We start from the raw sequence: 25155 nt of genomic DNA on the forward strand, positions 1-25155 counted from the left end.
AGAAAGGGAAAGTGATGTAATAGATGTTACAAACTCATCCACGGGGGAGGCTTGCCATGGTGCTGCCACTTCCCTAAGGAACAGACCAATGTTGCCCTGAGAGAGCTCTCTACTCCAGCAAGCCTCAGCTCTGCTGTCCTTGCATATCAGACCCTGCAGACAGTAAAGGAATCTGCCAGCTCTAGGTGCTCTCTTCCCATTTCTGGGTTGAGAAGAAATAGGTCCCCCTCTCCATAGAGGATCCTAACCTGAAATATCACTTGCCAGAAATCACACTTTCCACAGGCAATCAGGAAACAAACCACAAAAGGATTTTATTAGGATGAAAGAATTAAAAAAGCAAAATAAGCTTCTTATCCTTATCTGGCTACAGCTTAGCCCCTTCTGAGAGACCTGCCAGTTCTTAAATCAGCCTTCCTGCTGACTCTGCCAGTCCTGGCAACGGGTCATTGAACCCCCAAAACCTGAGATTCACAGACACTGATTCTATCTTAGCTACCCTGTAAAAAGTACAAGGCCAGCCACCTCTCCACCCCTCCCTGCCCAAATCAGCATTATTTTAACGCTCCTAGTCACCAGAACCCTCCAAAAAGTTTTGGTCTAACAGCCTGAAAGCTTGCAAATATATATATATATATATATATATATATATATATATTTTGCAACTATTTCATTGATCTAATAAAAAATATCACCTACTAAGAGTTCTGAGTATTTTTGCCTGTAAACCAACATGGCTAAACCCTGTATCCTTGGCCTCCCTGAGACACCTGGAGTTCCTCTGGCTAAAGGGCCATTATTCTCAGTTGCCTCTCTATTGTGAAGTGGATTTTCCCCATCACAGGCAGACAATGCTTTCGGTGTGCACTTAAATACTTCACATGATTATCTTCCAGTTTCACTATTAAATACACTTATATCAAATATAATACACAGAGATAATGAAAATCACCAAACTGAACCCAGCTCCACGCTAGCTACAAACAGAGACTAAACACCAGAGGAGTAAATTAGGACATCCATGTATGCCAGATAGTGAACCCCAAAGGTGACTCAGTTTTGGGATGAATGTGACAACTGACATGTTACCACTATGGTTCTTCTGAAGTTAATGAATATGTGGCTGAAGTGTGTCATTAAATTTCGTTGCCAGTAGAGAACATGCTAGTAGGATATAGGCCTGACTCTGAGGGGAAAAAAAGTTAAAAGTAGTTATTTTCTTTGTGCCACAATAGTCTCACCTGCACTTTGCGTCACTAGGTTACATAAATTAGTCTTAAACAGGAAAGTTATTTTCTTTTAATTGTGAAGAAAGTGTTCATATTCATTAAAATATAGTGAAATAAAAATAATCTTGTTTGTTACAGATGAATGCAAATTTAAAACACTGACTATGTAAAAACAAACAGTCACAGATTAGCAATAAAGTTTTTTATTACTAGATTTCAACAAAGCACAAAATTAGGAATGCATATGCTACCATGTATCTTTCAAAAAGGCATACAGTGATTCATTCTGATAGACAAACGGATTGCTAGTAGGAAAGCAGGACTGGATGGCACCTCAGGAGATTATCTTGGCCAACCCCCTGCTGAAGGCAGGATCATACAATTATAGAACATTAGGATTGGAAGGGACCTCAGGCCACCTAATCCAACCCCCTGCTCAAAGCAGGACCATCCTCAACTATATCCCCAAGCATAGATTTCATAGACATTAGGGCTGGAAGGGACCTCAGAAGATCATCGAGTCCAGCCCCCTGCCCAAAGGGCAGGAAGTCAGCTGGGGTCATAGGATCCCAGCAAGATAAGCATCCAGTTTGCTCTTGAAGGTGTTCAATGAAGGCGCTTGAACAACCTCCGGTGGCAGGCTGTTCCAGACCTTGGGGGCTCGGACAGTAAAGAAATTCTTCCTTATGTCCAGCCTGAAACGATCTTGTAGTAGTTTGTGACCATTCGACCTCGTCATCCCTTGGGGCGCTCTGGTGAACAAACGTTCCCCCAGATACTGGTGGTCACCCCTGATAAACTTGTAGGTGGTCATCAGGTCACCCCTGAGCCTGCGCTTTTCCAGGCTAAAGAGCCCCAGGGCTCTCAGCCTGTCATCGTAGGGTCTGCTTCCCTGACCTCTGATCATGCGCGTGGCTCTTCTCTGGACTCTCAAGCTTCTCCACGTCCTTTTTGAATTGTGGAGCCCAAAACTGGACGCAGTACTCCAGCTGCGGCCTCACTAAGGCCGAGTACAAGGGGAGAATGACGTCCCGGGATTTGCTTGAGAAGCATCTATGGATGCAAGCCAGCGTTTTGGTCGCTTTACTAGCTGCAGCATCGCATTACAGGCTCATGTTCATCTTGTGGTCAATGATGACCCCCAAGTCTCTTTCTTCCATAGTGCTAGCCAACATAGCACTGCCGAGCCTATAAGGATGCTGCGGGTTTTTTTTCCCCAAGGTGGAGAAACTTGCATTTATCGGCATTGAACACCATCAGATTCTCGTCTGCCCACTTGCTGAGCCTGTCCAGGTCAGCCTGGATCATCTGCTTGTCTTCTGGTGTGGATGCTTTTCCCCAAAGTTTGGTGTCATCTGCGAACCTGGCCAGTCCGCTTCTGACTCCAGTGTCCACATCGTTAATGAAGATATTGAACAATATGGGTCCAAGGACAGAGCCCTGGGGGACCCCACTGGTCACAGGACACCACGATGAGTGACTTCCATCAATTACTACCCTCTGGGTCCGACCCTGGAGCCAATTTTCCAGCCAGTGGATCGTGGAGGACCCAAGGCAACAATTGGCCAGTTTCTCCAAGAGACGATCATGGGACACCAGATCGAAGGCTTTTCTGAAGTCAAGATATATGACATCAATCTCATCTCCCTTGTCCAGGTGATAGGTCACCTGGTCGTAGAAGGAAATGAGATTGGTCAAGCAAGACCTACCCACAACAAACCCGTGCTGGCTATCCCTTAAGATGTTGGCGTCGGCCAGTCCATTAAGGATGGCCTCCTTAATAAACTTTTCTAAGATCTTCCCCGGGATAAAAGTCAGGCTGATGGGCCTATAGTTAGCCGGATCCACTTTCCTCCCTTTCTTGAAGGTAGGCACCAATTTGGTTTAGATAGGATAACCCCTCTCTAAACCATCTCAGACAAGCATTTGTTTAATCAGTTCTTAAAAATTTTGAGACCAACCCTCTCCCTTACAATCTTTTGAAATGCCTAAAACATCAAAACACCCTTCAACTTTTCACAGGTAAAGCATCGAAGTGAAAACACTGAAATGTGGCTACAAAAAATTCAGAAGTGCTTAAAATACATAGCTAAATTCTATCCTATGTTTTAGCCCAGGGGTCAGCAACCCCTGGCACGTGTGCCGAGCATGGTACACAAGGCCATTTTGTTTGGCACACCACTGCTAGCCCAGGCTCTAAGCAGCTGCTGCCAGCCACGGAGCCCAGGCTAGTCCCAGCAGGCGGCTGGGAGGCTGCAAGCCCTGCTGCAAGCAGACCAGGCTCTGTGGGTTGGCTCCAGCCGGGAGGCTGCAAATAGCTGCTCTGGGCTCCAGCATGTCGGTACTCCGGCACCTTCCAAAGTAGACATTGTGGTTTTTTCAGCACTCCGGCCAAAAAACGTTGCCTAACCCTGTTCTAGCCTAATGTTAACAGCCAAAGTGAATACTGTCTTGGCTGTCTTGGGGGTGGGAGGGTGAGGGCATTGACAAACCTTGCTTCTGCCAGGGTTCAAACTGGGACAATATATCTCACTTGTATCAATACAGACTTCTGTACATGTAACATGTAAAGCATAACAGCTTCTGTGTGCTTCCAAACAGCAGCCCTTCCCCTCTCCTTTTGTAGGACCAGAGTTGGGATAACATTGAAAAGAGGGAAAGGCTTGGGCAACATCGATGGCAGGAGACTATTTTACTGAGCTCTCACTATGCCGCTCCACTCTACTGGATGTGCCTTCATTGATTTAAAAGCACTACAATCTCCCCTAACTACAAATACCATTCCTTATAGGGTTTGGTAACCAACAGTACAACTAAAGGCAAGTGGGGCAGCAGCCTCAGGCACTGATTTAAAGCAGGTGTTAGAATAATGCCCCAGCCAGTCTTTGCCACAGCAGCCCTGCACCACCCAGCCTGAGGAGCCATGTGCTGGGACAACCCGGGTAAGTAAGACTCGCATCCCATACGGCAGAAGAGTTTTGCCCAGGGCAGAGAACTCACACGTTATGGCCATGCTGGTATACAGATGTAGGTGCAAGTAAAGCAGACCAGGTGGATGTAGGGGAGAATCATAGAATCATAGAATCTCTGTTGGGAGTGTGGTGCAGTCACCATCCTTGGAGGTGTTCCAGATGAGACTGGACAAGCATCTTGTTGAGCTCGTTTGAGCCCAAAAACTTCCTGCCCGTGGCAGGGGACCAGACTCAATCTTGAAGGTCCCTTCCAGTCCTTTGATTCTATCATTCTCCCTTTCATCCACTTGGTCTGTTTTACGTGCCTTCCTGGAATTCATCTCCATACTAAGTCTAATGCAGAGCTGTGTCGAAACCACTGAGTTAGTTCAAGTAATGGAAACTGGACACCCATGTCAGGCTCACATTCCACCTATGCTAATATGCCCTTCCTAGCCAAGTATATTAGCCTGTGTGGAGCACTGCAGTGACAGCTCCTCATGCCTGCCTTACCTTGGGTATCTGTACACCATCACACTGCATTATACCTGGAAACATATTCCAGGTGCCACACATGATGATGGAGGTAAGGAGTATCACAAGGTATGTCTATAAAGTGACCTTGTGCTGAGATAGGGCACCTCTGAGCTTGCTAGCTTCTGAATGGGAAATGGCAGCTGAATTAGTATGGTACTGCAGGCACACCAACAAACTTTGCTGAGGCACAGCTGAGCACTACACTGCTTTGGGCTTGGGAGTCAGCACACGTAGAGCAGATACAGCACATCTACCCACAGGCTCTAACCATGAGTAGTCATAGTTTCATAGTTGGTAGGGTCAGAAAGGACCTGAGCAGATCATCAAGTCCGACCCCCTGCCATGGCAGGAAAGAGTACTGGGGTCAAACGACCCTGACAAGGTGTTCATCCAGCCTCCATTTAAAGACCCCCAGGGTAGGAGCCAGCACCACTTCTCTTGGAAGTTGGTTCCAGATCCTAGCCGCCCTGACAGTGAAGTAGCGCCTCCTGATATCTAGCCTGAATCTACCCTCAGCCAGCTTGTGACCATTATTTCTTGTCACTACTGGTAGAGCTCGGGGGAACAGGGACTCTCCCAATGCCTGCTGGTCCCCTCTGACTAGTTTGTAAGCAGCCACTAGACACCCCCCCCCAGCCTTCTCTTGTGGAGGCTGAACAGGTTCAGGTCCTTTAGCCTCTCCTCTATAGTCAATAGAGACTGCAGGCCACACTGCTCATCGCAGCTGCTACTAAAAGGATATCTTAGACCCAACAAAGGGGCCTTAGGTGGGGTAGATTTTTCATTTCAGATTCAAATCCCAGGCTTCTCTGATATAAACAAACCAATAAGTACTGTTAACTTGGCACATCATCAAGCTTCTATGGAGCTCACTTTAAAATTCCTTTGAGAATAAAAATGAATTAAGTGACTTTAAGTTCCTCATACTGTTTGAAAAGCTCTCCTAATTTACTGCAACACTGTTTAGCAACAGCAATTTGTTAGTATATTACCTTTGTGGTATAAAGAAAAATTTAAATGCTTACAGTCTTTAGAAATGTCTTATCCTTTTTTCATTTGGCACATGCCATCTTCAGTTTTCAATAGAGTATACTACTTGGAATAAAATCAGGTTGTGATGCATTTGAAGAGGCCCCAAATTTTTCCTTCATGTGTTAGCATCAGCAAAGCTTTGGGAACAGCACTTGTTAATTATAAAATACTATTACAGCTAGGTTACCAGCACAACACAGAGACCTTGTCTGGAGCAGCTTCCAGGCTTTTAGCAGACTCTGAGAAACAATGAAGGCAGCAGAAGCCATAAAAGCCTGCTCTCCAATAAGACTTCCAGTAGTGCAGCTGAAACACTGTTGGAAGCTTTCCTAAATTCTCTGAAATAGAAATGTTCATATTTCTTGGTGACACAAAATTAAATGACTATTATACTGTGACTATGAAATGACTATTGAATTACTGTGATAGAGCAAGCAATTATAAACTGGGAGCAGCAGCAACATTAAGGGTCAGATTTGGTCCCCTCCATGCTTTTCCATACCAGACACCACAAAAAGGAACTTTCCCCTGTTTTCTTCTCAAGTACCATGAACTAGTGCTCCACAACACTGGAAGAAAATGACCCTGGGTCCATGATTCTGCTTATCTGCTTGTGAAAGAGGGTACTGACCACAAGCTCTTAGATGAGAGGAAGTATGAGGACCCCACGCTCTATTTCATTCCAAGGTCTTTGTAAATAGCAATTTGTCCTAATCACATCATAAAAGCAGCTTTCATTCCCACAACCCAAAGGTTTGGTCAAGGGTACTAAATAAGCTTGTTTTTCTCCAGTTTTGAAAGAAATCAATATCCATATCTAAACAGAGTGAGAAAGTTTCTTTAAAAGCAGATTAATGTGTGTGTGAGGCAGTAACACTATTTTTAGAAGTGATTTTCAAAAGGTCCAGTATCTTGGATGCTGCAGGTCTCTTTTTAGGGTCTGCTGAAAGCAGTTGGTCAATGATGTATTTCTGCAAAAGAAAAATATCACGATACAATAAATATAGTATAGGAAATGAAATACTGAGTGCAATTTAATGTGAAAAGCATTTAAAGAAAAATAAAGTGTTCTACTGTACCTCTGCATTAAACTGAGTGATGAAAGCACCTGGAAATGTGCCTTTTCTTATTTCCGGCCACAACTGGAAGTCACATCAAATAGTATTTTAGTATAACTTCCTATTTCTTTAAGTGATTCTGAACCATATAATGTATGAAAACTTAATACCAGTAAATGTAGCAGTATGGAGCCAGCAAGTCTTCAAAATACAGCAGTTATCAAAAAAAGCAGTGAAAATTTGGCTATAAGATGCTTTTTAAAAATACTATGTAAAGCTTTGATTTAGTTCACTTTTCCTTTTGAGAGCTTCATGTTCCATAGAACCTAGTTATGTTAATATTTTGCTCTCAGAATTTTTAAGATTAAAAGCAGTGGCTCTGTACCCCTCCTACCTCATGAAAAAATCTCTGCCCCTGCTGACATCACTGCTACTTGCTCACAAAGCAGATACAAACAGCACTTCTCCCCTCCACTTCCATGCACACATTCACTCAGTCTCTCTCTTTCAAACACACATATACATGGCTACATTGCTTCTAAAACTGTAGGAATCTGAATCAAAAACTGATATTCCAATCAATATTAACCTGGTTTTAGGATTTAGTGATGTTACTGCTTTCAAAAACTGAAGTAGCATGCTCAGGGCAAAGGGGTTCCCCATCCCTGATCTAGAAGGCAAACTTCAGATAGGAAAGATATTATTCCATCCTAATGATCACAGGGCCCAGTCGCATCTTGTACTTTAAACCTATGCACTGTGCTCTGTGTAACACTTAAGCACATAGAGTCTTTAGATCCATGCTACTTTGTGCCTGTTCCGACCTTTTAGTCTGCTTTCTGCCTTCTGACAAGCAAAAGAGTCCATTCTTTCCAGCAGATGTGTCCAAGCAACTGAAGCTTTCTTCTCTATGATGCCTCTCACTGTTGCTCTGATTTTTTTACAGATCATCTTACTTTTAACCTGATTGTGCCAGCTGAACATAAGTAGGGCCCTGAGAAAATTATGGATTTCTTGTAAAAAATTCACAGTATGTGTGCAGATAAAGTATCAGTTTTCACAGAATATTCACAGAACTACCACTGATCTTGGCAAATGGGTCCCAGTAGTTCCATGAATATTCCATGAAAAATGATACTTCCCCCACACACGTGTGGCAGGCAGGCACAAAGCCATAGACAGCAGAAGGCCAAGGATTGCAGCCAGACAACTGCAGAGCACTGCCCACCACAGCAGGTTAGTTGGAGAAGGGGAAGGGGAGTGGGGGAAGGGGGTAGCAGATCGAGACCCCTGCTATGACAGAGAGAATGGGGCAGAGGCAGGGACAGGAGCTGGGGTGAGTGGGGCCTTGAGGCAGGTGTTGGGATGCTCAGAGCCCAGGTGGCTTGTCCAGGGACACGGGGGTGCTCCCGGGGCTGCGTGCATCTCTGGAGAGGCCCAGGGGGCATGTGACCCCCAGATCTATGCGCAGGGTAGAGGTGGCTTATTGCTGCGGGCTGGGCTCTGCATGCTGCTGCTGCTGCTGCCCTGGGAGCTAACAGTGGCAGGCACATGGTGTTGCATGTGGCAGCTGGCTCCCAGGGCAGTAGCAGTGGGGCACAGAGCCCAGCGGGCAGTCCACCTCTGCCCCATGCACATATCCAGGGGGCACATATCCCCTGGGCCTCTCCTGAGGTGCGTGCAGCAGTGGGAGCCCCTTCTCCCCTCCCCACCACCACCTCCCAGCTCTGGACAAGCCACCCAGGGTCTAAGCGTCCTACCACCAGCCCCGGGACTCCACTCACCCCAGCCCCTGCCCCTGTTTTTGCCCCACTCCCTCCCTCACTGTGGGGGGCCTTAATCTGCCCCTGCCCCTCATGCCCCTTCCCTGACTTACCTGTGGTGATGGGCAGTGCTCCACATGCCATCTGACTGCAATCCTGGCCACCTGCAGGCTCCATGTCTATCTGTGCGTGCCTTTCCCCCCTCACTGCAGCCACCCAAAGCCTGCACCCACACTGCCCTGTGGCCCTCTGCACTGCCTCACGTTTGAGAGGGCTAAGCCCTGTTAGCCCCGGCCTTCCACCACCTATGCTCACAACCCTTTAAAATCGCGGTGTGGGGCAAATGTCGTGGTTTCTGAGCAGTCCACAAAATTGCAATATTCTTAGGGCCCTAATCATAAGCAGTCATCTGTAACATATCACATTTTTGTGTCAGCCTTCTAGAAATGTCTAAGTCTCCACTGCATAGAGCAGCCCTAACCACACACTTCCTACAGAACCTAAAAGTTATGTCTAAAAAGATACCCTTTTCCCTCTTTTGACAGGCTTAGAGGAATCTGCTCCTAGCGCCTGATGCACCCAGGTGGTCAGACTCACCTGCCCATGCTTCCTGGCCTCCCTCACTTCCTATGTCTTGCCTGCTACAGCTTGATCTTACAGTATTTAAATGGGCAGGCTGCCTCCAGAAACCAGGGTAGCCTCCTCTTTGGTCCCTTCCTTCATGTTACAGCCCTTAGGGCTCCACTGCCCAAAGGCCCAAACTCCACGAGGTATGTTTCCCTTTTAAGACAGCCCTATTTGTGCCTTAGAGGCTATAATCATGGCCTCCACCTGCCCCGATAGCCATGTCCATGCCTCACAAATACCACTTCTCAGTTGTTACTTGGCGGGGGCCTCCTCCCCCAAACCAATACTGACCCCTCCAGCCTCAAAAAACCTGTCTAGGCTTCAACCTTCTTGGCTTTGGTCCTCTTCCTCTAGCTGAGCCCCATTAGCCTAGGACCATAGCCTCAGACCCTGGGTCCCTGGGCCTCAGCCCTGTCTTGCTCTCTATACCAGTCCCTAGGGTCCCTTACACTGGCAAGGCTGCTCTCACCCTCTATGCTGGCCCCTGGGGGACCTGACCCAGGCAAGGCTGGTCTTGCTCAGCAGCGCCCTGGGGTCCCCGACTCGTACAAGGCTCTACGCTGGACATCTCACTCCCCATATGACCTCCACACACCTCCCACATATGCACAAGCCAGTCCTCCAGTGTTTAAAAACTCACACACAGGAATAATAACTGGAACCCAAAGTGCTAACCCTCTGGTTGCAACTCATTCAAATCCCTCAGGGCTATAACTGTTTCCACAGTCCTTCCATAAGGAGCTGACTGGATTCTCCCAGCTCCCAGGGTACTTCCTTTTCCCTGGCATCCAGCTCCATCCTCAGTTCTTTCACCTGGAGGACTAGACTTCCAGCCCTACCTGAGAAGCTGAGCTTATATACAGCCAAGCCCTGCCCCTTCTACCACAGCTAAGCCCTGACTGCTAAGGGGCCCAGGGGTGTCCGTTCAGTCTAACAAGTTGTTTGGATCCCCTCTGCCCTGCAGTCCTCCCTAGCTACCTAGCAGTCCCAGGCCTCAAGGCCTGGGTCTGTGCTGCTGCAGGTTCTCTCCTAGCTGCTTATCCAAAATTAATCTTTACTTTTAGTAAGCAACTGAGCAGCAACAGCTAAGGAACTGAGCCTGCTCACTGTTCTGCTCTCAGGCAGTCCCATGCAGATTTTACATTCACTTTTGCTGGTTACTAACAGAAATTGCTCTTACCATATTTCTCACATATAATCTGCACTTCAATTTCCAGCAACTGGGGTTTTTGTGGGTTGTGTATTTTTTGGTTTGGTTTTTGTTTTTTGTTTGTTTTTGTTTTGTTTTTTTTGGGGGGGGGAGGGTGTCTTTCACTCACATTATGTTTCACCTTCACATTGTCAACCAATTCCTCCCTGTCTGTGAGCAGCAAGTCAAGAACAGCTTTCCCACCAGCTGACCTCTTGACTACCTGTACCTACACACTCCAAGAACTTGCTGTACTGCTTGTTCAGTGCTGGTCCCTTCCCAGCAGATGTTATGGTACTTAATGATCCCTGTGAGAATCTTGCCTTTTGGAAAATCCCATTATCATGCTCATTATGCTGCAACACTGTTCTTTAAACTAGTGTGCGTTGTATACTTTTTCTGCCCTTCTGACTTTTCCACAGAGTTATTGCTACGTAGACTGGGTGGCTAAAATTAGACTCCTATAAACCGTGGCAGCAGAGGGACAATAACATCTTGCTATTGCTCTGGTGGTACAAGCTCAAGCCCTTCTCTGACTTCATACCAAAAGGCTGCCTGCAGCTGACCCAGCTGTGAGTGCATACCTGATCACTAGGCTAAGTAGTCAAGGGTCAGCTGGGCAAGATGTTAACTACATCACTTCCTTGCATGCTGTTAGCTACAGAAACTGGTACACCTTAAATAGTTTTCTCTTGAACTATTTCTCATTAATAATTAAAAATAACTTACCTTATTTTTTTCATGGGCAGAGGGAAATATCCAGAGAATTTCAAAAAAAATTAATCCTAATGCATATATATCTACTTCCTGTTCATAAGTGTCTCCATCCTATGAAGAATATAATGCAAACAACATTAATCAGGCATGCCTTTTACACAAAAAAAATGCATTTTAGTTAATGCAGTACTTATAAGAGCAAAACTCCCTTTGAAATCATAGGGAGTTTGGCCTAAGATGACTACATGACTGGGACAATATCACTATGAAATGAAATTAAATATCCTACATAGACTTTAAGCCTTCTATAGGGCCATACTGTTAAGATAAATAACTGTTTACATTTTAGAGCTGGGCTCAGACACAGAGCCAAGATTTTCCTAACCATGTGCCAGAGTTACCAAATGTATATTAAATTATCTAAATGGTGGCCTATTGAAAGCCAGTGGGCTGCTTTTTAGGAAGGATAATCATCCCGCTGACTTCAAGTTTTGTAGTACAGGGGACAAAAGTAAGACAGGATCATATCTTTTCCTAATGGCTTTTCCCAATAGTTTTGTCCAGTTTGCTTCAAACCTACCCTGCCTTAAAAGCAGACCCAGGAAACTTAAAGCAAATTGTTTTAGATTTGGTGAAATTAGGTTAGATGATAGCCAAAAGTGAGCTTGCAATGCCAGACTAATTGTGAAGACACTAGGACAACAAGGTTGTATTATTAAACCGGCAAGAACTGTTAAAAAACAGTACCTGTTCTGGGCTCATATATGATTTTGTTCCCTTGTTTTTTGTCCGAGGCTCATCCTTCACTGATGTTACAAGTCCAAAGTCACCTATTTTTATTTTATCTTCCCTTGAAATGAATATGTTCTGAGGCTAAAAAAACAAGTGAAAAATGTAAGTTTTCATGTGACAAAAATTTAGCAGCAAGTGTCAAAGTGTCCCTCTGTGGAAAAATTACTAAACATTCAGGGAAGTGATTAGAGAAGTTACATTTATGAAAAACAAAATTTGTTAATCTGACAGATTTTAAACACACAAGCCAAATTTGAATCCACGACTGCTTCAATGATCAGGAGAGGTTAAGTGTGAGGAAAAGTCAAACAGTGCCCTATAAAACAACACTCTGTTCCAGAGTCAGAAATGAATACTTTTCCTGCACTGCCCAATTCCTTGATGTCAGCAATCCAACTGGCATAGCGTCTCCTCTCCTAGTTTTAATAAATTTAGAGAATTACAGCCTCTATCAAATCTACGGAGTGGATCCAAAACTTTCTTCTCCAATACCAATTGTGACTGTCAATGATGCTACATGACAGAATTGTTATTTTTCTTGTTTTTTAAAAACTAAAAATTACACACACCTGCCTTAAAAGAACATCTTTTAAGTTGCTAAATAGAACAATCAAAATTTAGGAAGATGCCACAGATGTGAAAATCTTAATTCTCGCATTTTCCTAAATTTGTGCATGTGTGTTATGATGCAGTCTTTAATCTCATATTAAAGACAGAGTTACAGACTCATTCTCTGCACTGAATGACCATGCTCTGAGATTGAATCAGGATGGTGTAGCAAAGGGGACTGTTGTCTGTAAAACCTCTTTTTTATGTTGAAGTAGTTGGAAGATATGTTATAAATGAGGCTGGTCACAGCCATAAGAGAAAAGAACATTGCAGGGCTCAAGACAGATGTTGAATGTCCTGGGGAATCCAATTTTATCCCTGCCTCTGCCATGGGATTCCTAGATGATGCTAGGTAAGTCATTTCAATCAAACTTTCTATAGATCATTAATTGTATCCTTCTGAAAAAATCCCACAAAAACAAACAGATCTAGGCATTTCAGATTAGGCATCAAAAGTAACTAGATACTTTTGACTTTAATTTCTCTGTGCCTGACTTCCCCTTCTGTAAAATGAGGATAATAATACTGTCTCCTCCTCTCACAGAAGCATTATGGAAAATTAATTTACGTTTGTAAAAAATTCAGATAATGTAATTATGAACACCATGAAGAATGAGAAAGCAATCCTGGAGAAAGACATGAGCACAAAATGAGCACTGTTCATCAGGCCTACTGTGGAAAAAACCACGTGCAATTCTTTAATTAAATACAATGTTATTAACACATAGACACAAGAGGGGTGAATTAAGGTTGCACACTCAGCATGAATTTTGGTATTTTTTTTGACTACTAAGTGTTTTGCTTGTAGCCTTTGTGCTGTTTTATAATATTTTATATTTACTTGATCAGAAGATTAATATGATTGTTATTCATTTTCTGTAGGGAGTAAAAATTGTGCAAAAGAAAAAAAAAGCATGCTGTTCAAAGTATACATTTGTTTTTATACAGAATGTGGCAATAACTGACATGGATATAAAATGGAATATATATATATAACAAAGAAATTAGAACTGACTAGTATGAACAGTGAAATCTGGACGATTATGCACTGGTATAAGTCATCACCATGCTCTTATTACTCACTACACTGAATACCCAGACTCCTTTTGATTTGTACACAAACAATTGGCTAATTCATCATCTGTTAAAGTGCAAGTAATTCATTCTAAATATACATCCATATTAAATCACAATAGCTTCAGATATTTAGCCAGCTTAAGAAATGCCTTCTATAGCACCTCTCAAAAAGCATTGAATGTTGTTCAGTCTCTCCTGCCTCATCAAAATGATGAATCATTCAGTTTTACGGAATTATTTTCTATTTTGGCAACAAAATCATAGAAGTATACAAAGCAAAAATCTTTAACTGATTACTCCATTATAATCATTTAATTCTTGTTTTGTGAGCCCTGTGATTTTTTTTCTAGTAAAAAATGTATATCAAGCTTTTATCTTTATAATTTTACAGTATTCATCAGGCAAGCCAGATTGTGTACAATTTGTATTTGAAATTTGGATAATATATTTTTATTCATGGTAAATGTCAAATATCATTCTCTATCATGTATTAATATAACACACAGAATATCTCACAAAAAGTTGAAAATGGCTAACTACTAATAATTAGTTATTTCTGAATAATATGTCATCATTACCAATCCCCTTGGAGTGACAAATTAACCAGATTTCACTGTTTGAAACAATTTTTGTTTTCTTCTATGGTATGGTTAGAAAAGGCTTTCAAACAAATCCTTTTTTCTACCACCAGACCAGGAAACAGATTGGGCAACTATCACTATTAGCATAAGGAAAAAGTTTTGTGCAATTCTATTGCCAAAGGAAGTTACGGTACCCAAAAGAGTATGTTTCTGTGTCTGTCACTGGCAATCTTAGGGTGTAGGAACAATTAGTACATAGTATGTGCATGTTAGCTGACAATTCTTTTGTAGAGCTATTAAACAGTGTATTTGCTTGGTTAAGACCTTGCAGTCGCCTAGTTGTTGAAAAAGTCAACTATGATACTTGTGGGCACAATTTTTAAGGATGCACCTGAATAATAAACAACTGAAAATCCAATACTTATCTTTACATCTGTCTACTCATCAAAAAGTGACTGATTCTGCTTACCTTAAGGTCTCTATGGACTAAACCTTCAGAATGAATATATTCCACTCCTTTCACTATTTGTTTAAATATGTTTAGAGAGACACCCTTGTTATGTTGCTTCCCTCTTTGCTTATCAATCCAATCTGCTAGTGTCCCTTTCTCACAAAATTCCATTTGGATGAAAAGGCAAGAATATGATTGGCAATTCCTTTGACTATAAAAGAAAAAATATAAATCAAATCATTAAAACAATTTAGATATTTCAGTTAAATAATGTGAATGCACTGCAGAGTTGATTTTTAATTACCTTGAATTGTTCTCATCAAAGATGAAGTCATCCCCAGACCAACAAGTGTAATACCTTATGATATTTTCATGGCTGAGATTTGATAGTGCTTCTACTTCACGTTTTACTTTACTGTTTAAACAAACACATATTACCATTACTTAACTGAAACATTTCTATAAAAAATTACAGTAAAAGCTCTGTTATCCAGCATCCCCTGGGAATGGGGGACGCTGGATAACAAAATATGCTGGTTAATTGAGCAGCTCGGGCCGCTGCTTCTCCCACCATGTCTGGGGGTCCCTCCACCCCTCCCGCCACATCATCGCCCCTCCCACTTCATCGCCGACCCTCCCGTGGGCCCTGCAGACCCCGCGGGACAAGGAGGCGGGCCCTGCACAGCCCCACACAACCTGTTATGTCCCTGGGCCATGAGGGCTTGGCAGCACAGGCTGCTTTGCGGGATGTGGGGGCTTGGAGAAACGAAGTGCCATGGTGGGCACTTCCGGTTTTATTTTTCCTTTGAAGCCGGCATGCCGGCTAACAGAGCATACTGCCTTGTAAGGTGCCGGTTACCAGAGAGTTTATTGTACTAGAGAAATTAAAAACAGGATATCAAGCAGCAACAATAATCATTACAGTTTCGTATCTCTACTTTGGATTATTTTAAAAGTAGATATACTTTCAAATAGAAACTGAAAATCATGTCTACAAAATGTGTTCTATTCTCTATGCATCCCTGTCCTTTACTGTGGTATGCTCAGTCACTCCAAGTACTGACATTTTTACCCCCAAGAAAACCATAGATAAACAATGTAGAGAGTGGGTCCAATCCATACTAACACAGAAAAAATTAGCAGGCAAAGATTCCAATCTTGTAAACATTAATGCACATAACTTAGTACAGGCAGTCCTCAACTTGCAACATTTCGAGTTACGTTTCACACTTATAAATGTTTATAAATTGACACCGTTTCAACTTTCTGACATCAGTTTCGACTTTACAACACTTGATCCAATGTGATGCCATGCCAGTGAACAAATTCGCTGTATCACTCATCTCCCTGGAGAACATCTGTCCAAACTTCCTTGGACACTTTCTTTAAGAAAGCAGACAAGACTCCAGAAAAACCTGCAGCCGAGACTCCTGAGAAGACTCCAGTCAAGAACCCTTCAAAAAGTCCAACCAAGAGCCCGTAAAAAATTCCAGCAAAGTCAACTCGAGGAAGTCCTTCCAAATTATTATGATCACTATTTACAATATAAATACATTAATGTAGCTATATCATTCATCTATAATTGATCGAGTACAAAATTCTGGGGTATTTTTGGTGAAAATAGGGTATCGGGCCTTGGTTCAGAAACGAATCCCCCATTTATAACATTGTTTCTTATGAGAAAAATCGGTTCCGAGTTACAACGTTTCGACTTACAACGCAGTTTTTAGGAACCAATTATGTCTTAAGTCCGAGGACTGCCTATACCTTAATTTTTGTCTCTATACACAAAGTGACTTAAGTAAAAATATCTGCATTTAAAAAAGACCTGTTGGACTGTGGCATATATTTATTAGAGTAATAGAATTATCATAGAAAATTAGAGTTGGAAGGGACCTCAGGAGGTCATCTAGTGCAACCCCCTGCTCAAAGCAGAACCGTCCCCAACTAGATCATTCCAGCCAGGGTTTTATCCAGCCAGGCCTTAAAAACCTCCAAGGATGGAGATTCCACCACCTCCCTAGGTAAACCAGTCCAGTGCTTCACCACCCTCCTAGTGAGAAAGTTCTTCCTAATATACAACCTAAACTTCCCTTGCTGCAACTTGAGACCATTGCTCCTTGTTCTGTCATCTGCCACTACTGAGAACAGTCTAGCTCCATCCTCTTTCGAATCCCCCTTCAGGTAGTTAAAGGCTGCTATTAAATCCCCACTCAGTCTTCTCTTCTGCAGACTAAAGAAGTCCAGTTCCCTCAGACTCCTCCTAAGTCATGTGCCCCTGCCCTCCCTAACTATTTTCATTGCCCTCTGCTAGACTCTCTCCAATTTATCTACATCCTTTCTATAGTGGGGGGCCCAAAACTGGATACTACCCCAGATGTGGCTTCACTGGTGCCTAATAGAGGGGAATAATTACTTCCCTCGATTTGCTGGCAACACTTGTACTAATGCAGCCCCGTATGCTGTAAGCCTTCTTCAAAGGTACACTGTTGACTCATATCCAGCTTATTGTCCACTGTAATCCCCAGGTCCTCTTCTGCAGAGCTGCTGCATAGCCAGTTGATCCCAAGCCTGCAGCGGTGCATGGGATTCTTCCATCCTAAGTGCACTTGTCCTTGTTGAACCTCATAAGATTTCTTTTGGCCCAATCCTCCAATTTGTCTAGGTCTCTCTGAATCCTAGCCCTATCCTCCAGCATATCTACTACTCCCCCCAGCTTGGCATTATCTGCAAACTTGTTGAGGATGCACTCCCATCCCACCTTCCAGATCATTAAAAAAGATACTGAACAAAACCAGCTCTAGGACCAACCCTGGGGCACTCCACTTGATACCGGCTGCCAACAAGACATTGAATGATTGATCACTACCTGTTCAGCCCAACAATCCAGCCAGCTTTCTACACCACCATCCAACCCATACTTCCTTAGCTTGCTTGCAAGACTGGTGTGGGAGACCATATCAAAAGCCTTGCTAAAATCAAGGACACCACATCCACCAGTATCTCATCATCATAGAAAGAAATCAGGTTGGTCAGCCATGACTTGCCCTTGGTGAATCCATACTGACTGTTCCTGATCACTTTCTTCTCCCAAGTACTTGGAAGTAGATTCTTTGAGGATCTGCTCCATGATTTTTCTGGAGACTGAGATGAGGCTGACCAGTCTGTAGTTCCCTGGATCCTCTTTCTTCCCTTTCTTAAAGACAGGCACTATATTTGCCCTTTTCCAATCATCTGGGACCTTCCCCAGTCACCATAAGTTTTCAAAGATAAGGACCAGCAGTTCTGCTGTCACAGCAGCCAAGTCCCTCAGCACCTTTAGATGTATTGCTTCCAGTACTACGGACTTGTACATGTCCAGCTTCTCTAAATTACTGTATTTTCATCTTATGAATGATTTTAACCTCACCTGTAAACAAACTAAAATCCTTTATTTGAAGAACAGCTAGAATTCACATTTAATTTACTTCTCAGGATTGCAGTTAGAATAAAAAAAAGAACACAAAGCCGGTAAGAAAAGGACGATGAAGCTGTTTAAATCAAGTATTGTAAATAATATACATTGATAGACAGTTATGTCATAACTTGCTTTTGAAGTGCTTAATTAAAATGTACACGAACTCTTGGTAAAACTTTGAAGTAGAACATTCAAAAAGGTTGCTTTAATATTATAAGTTCCTTTATGAGTTTTCTGCTCCCTTGCAGATGTTCATTAAATTAGGGTAGGGGTGGGCAATTATTTGGGCATGAGGACCACATAGGGCAGGGGTTTTTAATGTTTTTAGATCGTGGACCAGCAAACCACAGACTGGAAGTGACTGTGGACTGGTCCATGGACCAGAATTGACTGCGGACCGGTCAGTGGACCAGAACTGACCACAGACTGGCAAACTGAGGACCAGCAAACAGGGAAGCTTCAGCCAGGCAGCTCCTGCCTCAGCATGCCAGGCTCCAGCTCCAGCTCCCCACTGCCTTCCACCTGCTCCACCCACCTGCATGAACGACACATGCGCCCAGAGGCTTGGGGGGCATGGCAACTGCCCACAGGCAGCGGTGGTGGCGGCAAGTGGGGAGCTCCTGCAGGCGGCCACAGCAGTGTCGGTGTGGGGGAGGGAAGGGTGGTGAGCGCCAACTAGTGGTCAGCGACTACCTGCAGACACCACCGGCAGCAGCGGCGGTGGCCAGCAGCAATCGGCGACTGCCCTCAGATGCCACCACCGGTGTTGTCTGCGGTGGAGGATGATGATGGCGAGCAGCAACCACCCACAGGCACCACCAGCAGCTGTGGCAGCGGCCAATCGCAGGGGGTGTACCACCAATCTCGGGGGTGCACATGCACCCACTACACCTTGCCAATGCCTACCCGCAAGTGGCTACTCATCACACCAGGTGGGAGGAGCAAGGGGAGCAATGCAGCACCTGGCAGACTGCCACTGCACTGGGAACAGCCCTGCTAGAAGCTGTGTGTGCTGGTCGGAAGCACAGCACAGGCTGCCCTAGTGAGAACCAGTGGGTCTCAGCCCCATGCAGAGTGCTGAGGTGGCAGCCATGGGCCAGTTCCAGTCACTTGACAGGCCGGATCTGGCCTGCAGGCCATATTTCGCCCACCCCTGAATTATGGTCTTTTCAGTAAGTGGCTCAATGACAGGAGAAACAATGACAAAATTTTATAAAAAGTTTATCCAAATGTTAAAAAAAACTGGATCATATAGAAGGGAAAATATTTAAATTGCTACAGTAGCATTATAAACAATTTAAATGATACTGTTCCCTAAATAAAAGCAAATAAATGTACAGTACTTACTCATCAAGCTCAACTTGTTTAATAGCATAGGTTTTCTCATCATATTTGTGTTTTGCTTTGAAAACATTCGCAAATCCACCAGAACCAATAAACTCTATACCTTCAAAATCCTTGAGAAATCTTAGGGGAGAAAATATAAAGCATTCTTAGTACAATTACGTAACATTACATTTCAAAGGTATGTATCTGACCATCTGACCCTGCAAGGCATGGGGTGACCCCTGAAAAATGTTAGGTGTCATTTACAGGAGCACATCTGCACAGGGTCAAGCACAAGTCTCAAGGAGAGCCAAAATTTAAGCAAGTGTGATTTTTTATATTTAGAAAATACTTCATTCAAGAGAGAAAATTAGAACACCACATTTTGCTAGGAATTACTGATATAAACAAAATAAGCTAAACTAAGGTAAGCTAAGCTAAGATACAGCCTTAACCCCAAGTGTTAGTTTGCATACATTCATTAATACAGTTCTTTCTATCCCACCTTTTTTAAAAACATGCCAACCTGTTAGTGTACTGCATCACTGCAATCACTCATTAAATCTTATGTAAAAGCTTCTTCTCACCTTTCATTCATTGTGTACTTATTTTTCTTGGTCTCTGGATGTGAGAATTTAGGTGCCAGTGTCACTCCTCCTCTTAGACATAAAAGAAAATTTTAAATGAAATCTTGTGTGTGTGGAATTCTATTTTATATATTTGATTTTGACAAGTGAAAAAGCAACTAAACAGGGTTTGCAATATAATGTTAGAACATGTAATAGCTAGATACAAAATAAGTGTGTACCTCTTAGGTTTCACAACAGCATTCCTGGAAATTGCCTAAACCAAAAGAGAGAGAAAAAAAGGACTAAAATGTATGTATTTATTATTTTTACATGGCATTATGTTTCATTACTTATAATATAGCTTAGGATGTGGCTGACAGTTGTCCATAGATATGGTCATGTTGAGTTGCTAGTAATTTCTTTGTATTATACCTCAATATAAATTTCATATGAAAGCCAGGTATAGCATTATCATTCTTTTCAAATAATTTAATTTGCATGCAAAATACAAACACAGCTCCATTAGCTTCCATGGGTCTGTTGCTGTTAATGCCACCCACAAAAATCAGCCTGTAGTATGTAAATAGTAATAATGGAAAAAAATCATGGTGAAAACAAACATTTTATCACAAGCATAGCAGGGCAACTCTGTGCCTGGGGCAGCCATGATGCATAGGGCAGTGTTGGCTGCTGCCATGCCAATTATGGCAGCATAGCCAGCTACTATGTGGCGGTAGCTGCTTTTGTGTCCCCTGACAAAACTGTTACCCAGAGTTGCTACCACAGTTGCCCCTCATTAATTATGTTGCTTCATTTTATAAAAATGATATACATGCTGTCATGCTAACCTTCATGGGTAAAAGGAGGAAATTGATTAACAGCTTTCCTAAAACTCACTTGGCTCTGGCTTTAAGAGGCTACTAAAAGAAATAGCTAACTCTTGTGGGGAAATGTGAAGTACAAAGGAGTTTCAGAAAACTTGGCTCTACACTGTTTGTAGCTTTAAGCCCCTGGCATATCACAATACAAAACTGAAGCCTAGAGCTATTCCCCAAAACAAAATAAACCTCTACATACTACCCTGGAACCCCATGCCAGCAAACCAGATATACTTTTGGAACTTCCAAAATTTAGGTCACAGATGATAGCATATTCTATTTAACCTATGTACAACTTTAATATTTTGGTGATAGTCACAAGCATCTGAGAATATTAATTAACCCTCATATTCACTAACAGAAAATATTAGCAATAGAAACAATAATGATGGACCAAAACAGAATTATGGAAAGAAAACTACCCCACTGTACCTGACAAGATGAAGAACTGTCATTTGTTTTTCCTGTGTCAACTGAGTTCAGAGAGTAAGCAAAACTAGAAGAAAAAATTAATTTAAGAATCTGCTTAAAACATTTCATAAATCAAAACTACAACTCTTGATATAATATAGAAAGGATAATGTGAACAAATTTAAACTACAAAACTTCAGTCATACCATGGTTGTAGTGATTTAATTAGAGTTTATAACAATAACACATTATTTATCTCTATAATGGATTTCATCCAAGGATGTCAATGTGATTTACCATCTTTAATTCAGTTAGGTATTCATCTTTAATTCAAGTTAGATACAGGGAAAAATTTTAGTGAAGTGCAGCCAGCTCACATAGAACACACCAGCTCTTTTACAATGCACAATACAACTGGGAAAATGTGAGTATGGCAATTTTTCACACTAACTACTGCCCTAAGTACTAGAATATTAGGTCTATGTCAAGGGTCTCCGTCCAAGGAAAGGAAAATTTCTCACAACTGACTTTCTGCTAAATTTTCCCTTCATTTTCCATTAATAGGTCATTCCTGCTCATTCATGGCAAATGAAAAAAAAATAGTACTGCAGAAATTATAAGTTTGGTATAAGAAATTAATGTTTCCTTGTAAAGAGAGTCATAAGAGGAAAGAGGCTGCTAGAAAAATCTAATGAAGTGACATTTTTTCTTTCACATACTAACAGAAATGCTTCTAATGGAAAAGAATCAGGAAAAAATGCAGAATCTTTATATCACATAGGCTACTTGCAGACATTAAGAAAAAAAACAAAAATGGTGCTTTACTTTTAAATCTGGTGTGTTCCTGCACTGAGCCCAGCACATGCCCAGAAGAGGTACTGCATTAGTTAGACCCAGTTCACCAAATGTCTGTATAGATCAGGCACTTTAGTGGGGTTTTTTAAATGCTTTTATCTAATAAAAAGCCCCACTAAAGCACCTGATCTATAAAATAAGGTGCCTGATCTGTACAAACAATGCAGAGCTGGGTCAAACTAACATGTTGCTTCTTCCAGGAAAGCACAGGGTTCTTTGTTTTGTTTTGTTTTTTTAAACATCTGCAAGTAGCCATAATGTATACTGAAAAAGTTAAATGTACTTGCATTATTGAACTTCATTCTTGGTTTGTAGAGAAAGAAACAGAAATGTCAAATAAAGTTAATTTAAAAATGTGATTACAAATTAATTTTAAAATGCATTTATTTTATTTGAAGACAGGGTTAGAGATTGCCTAAAACTCTCTCAGGCAGTCTATCTGTAACAAATACACTTTGGTAGGCATCACAGTATTAATAGATTCAACTTACTTTGATACTGACTCACTGGTATCACTAGATTCATCAGCTGTGGAACTGGCAATAGATGGTTGGTCCTCTGTCTGCAAAATAAACAAATTACCTAACATGTGCTGGTCAAAAAATTGCTACTATAAGTGCCACCTTTCTAAAATGGGAAAAATATGCTTAACATAGTACAAGAGGTAAAATCCTCACTCTACTTAAGTTGGAGTTTTTCCACTGACTTCCATGTGGCCAGGAATTTTATTCCTGGTTTTAAATTTGCCTCCCTTTCCACATCTGCAATTAAATATGAGCATAAAAAAGTATGTAAAATGTCCTTTGACCTGATCATGTCCACAAATCAAATAGATATCTAGAGTACATGCTCTCATTCACAGGAGTTAAAAAGGAGGGAAGTGACAAGAGTAAAAGCCCCTTTAAAAATCAGAACATAATAATGATAATAGTTAATTAAAGGGCAAAGCTTTCACAGTTGTCACCTTCATGTCATCATGTATATGAAAAATTAGATGCATGTGCACAAGCTTGTACATATACAAATATATTAACAGAAAATCTAATTTTTCAGTGTGCACACACATGCAATAACTGTGTGAGCAAAGTAAAGAGCAACCAAAATTTGTGTTGCAAATGTAGTTGTATGAAAACTTGTCTCTAAGAAATTTCTTGTCTTTTCCTATCATTTTATTTTCATGTAATAAGCGATGATGAAGTTCATGATAAAGGCAGAAAACTACCAGGGTGATATCAATTTTAAGAAACCAAAGAATGAGGAAACTCAAAATTAAAATTCCAACAGCCACTTAAAAGAAATCTTTAGCATCCAGAATTTCATGCAATCTGTAATAGCATGACACATTCATTAAATGTAATATATTTAATTGTTTTATGTATTAAAAATTCTTCAGTGATGCATTATAGTTACCTTTTCCCCTTGAGATACAAAAATAAAGTTGGGTCTTGCTACCTTTTGTTAAGTTATATATTTTAGTTACAACTCATTTGTTACACAGGCAAGCCCGGGTCTGAGTACACTCTGGATTTTAAAAAATGCATTAGGATAACTGGATAATTCCTTCTGAGATGATAACTTGTGTCCAAGGCTGAAGGTAAGAAAGTGCTATTTATAAACACATGCAGTTGGACAGCTAACTTTAAAAACACTAGTCTATTAAATATAGGAATATAATATGAATTTTACTTATACTACACTGTACCATCATCAATAGAAATCTTTGAGGCAAGGGTTTCTCTTCCCTCAAAATGAAACCTAATATATGTTTTTTAATCAAATGATTATGAAGGTAGATTTAAAGATGGAGGAAGCAGAAATAAAACTTCCCTGTTCAGATGACATGGAATACATACCCTTGAATTTTCTGAATCCATTAACCGGTGATATGCTTCTTTTGCTGCAGCATACTTTGCCTCCTGTTTACTATTTCCAGTGCCTTTTCCATAAACCTTCCCATTAATTTTGCAAGAACAAGTAAACCTGTAGAAAATGTTTAGTGGGAAATAAATGAATATCCATAAATCCTGCATAGCAAGGACTAATTTTAAATGTCACTTACATGAGGATGAGGTTTTAGAAGAATCATTTTTTTAACATTCTTTTATATATTTTTACTTGCAGGTATAAGCAATAATTCTGTCAATTGAGGGGGCTCCCAGCCCCAGAAGTTCTCTTCTTGCTGGTGCAGGGGGAAACCAGGATCAGGCTCCCCCTGCACCAGCAATAAGGTATGGAGTGCATGTTGCAGGGGTGCATGGTGTGCACCCACGGCTAAGAAATCACCGCACCATGGGGAGAGGGGGTGTGGTGCACCTCCAGAACTGGGAGGCTGCAGCAGCCACAGTCTCGCAGCGCTGGAGATGCATGGGATGCTCCCATAGCTGGGACCCTCCTCAGCTGATAGCTCCCAGGCTCAGGAGTGCACACAGGCACCCCCAGCTTGGAGCTCCAATCAATTGACAGGGCTCCCAGCAAAAGAAACCCCTGGCCACACCTTCAATTAACAGGGTGATAGGAAGCAGCTTCAAAGTTATTTCAGATTTCCCTCTATTTATGTGGGTTCTGTATATGTGAATTCGCTCTTACGCGATGAGCATTTTTAGACCGACAATTCGTTATATACGAGGTAAATTTGCTCTTATGCAATCAGCTTAGGTGCCCCCCACCCGCACCCAAGTAGGTAAGTCTGAGGGGGGGAGGGGAAAGGGTCAGGGGGCCCCACTCTGGCGCCAGCTGCCTGCAGCCACTGCGCTGCACCGTGCTCCCCCTGTCCCCACTCACCTCTGCTCCTGGGCTGTGCTGTGCCCTGGTGCAGGCAGCTGTTGTCAGCTACTCCTGGAGCTGCTGCAGCAAGGGCTAGGGTGAGTGCAGACAAGCTGTGCTGTGTCCCGTGCTGCCCCAGGCTCTGCTTGTTCCCACTCACCCCAGCCCCTGCTGCAGCAGCCCTGGGAGCAACCAACACCAGCTGTCTGCACCAGGGTACGGCACAGTCCAGAAGCTGGGGCGAGTGGGGACAGGTGGAGCATGGTGCAACCCAGCAGCTGCA

The 25155-nt window shown here is 42.3% G+C and overlaps 1 protein-coding gene across 1 annotated transcript in view; it reads right to left on the reverse strand.

Annotated features, from left to right (window-relative positions):
- Nucleotides 1–1416: 1416 nt before the first annotated feature.
- The window catches only part of EIF2AK2 (eukaryotic translation initiation factor 2 alpha kinase 2), a 50829-nt gene continuing 27090 nt past the window's right edge, over nt 1417–25155 (reverse strand). Inside the window, exons 6-17 of the mRNA XM_059716395.1 lie at nt 23963–24089; nt 22601–22671; nt 21276–21339; nt 20205–20239; nt 19984–20055; nt 19418–19537; nt 14918–15028; nt 14632–14824; nt 11851–11976; nt 11116–11214; nt 6829–6891; nt 1417–6720 (exon numbers count right to left, since the gene is read on the reverse strand). Coding sequence (XP_059572378.1) covers nt 6601–6720; nt 6829–6891; nt 11116–11214; nt 11851–11976; nt 14632–14824; nt 14918–15028; nt 19418–19537; nt 19984–20055; nt 20205–20239; nt 21276–21339; nt 22601–22671; nt 23963–24089 — 1201 coding nt within the window. The 3' untranslated portion in view covers nt 1417–6600. The remainder of the gene's footprint in view (nt 6721–6828; nt 6892–11115; nt 11215–11850; nt 11977–14631; nt 14825–14917; nt 15029–19417; nt 19538–19983; nt 20056–20204; nt 20240–21275; nt 21340–22600; nt 22672–23962; nt 24090–25155) is intronic.

Source organism: Alligator mississippiensis, chromosome 1, assembly GCF_030867095.1.
Source record: "Alligator mississippiensis isolate rAllMis1 chromosome 1, rAllMis1, whole genome shotgun sequence".
Classification (NCBI taxonomy): Eukaryota; Metazoa; Chordata; order Crocodylia; family Alligatoridae; genus Alligator; species Alligator mississippiensis.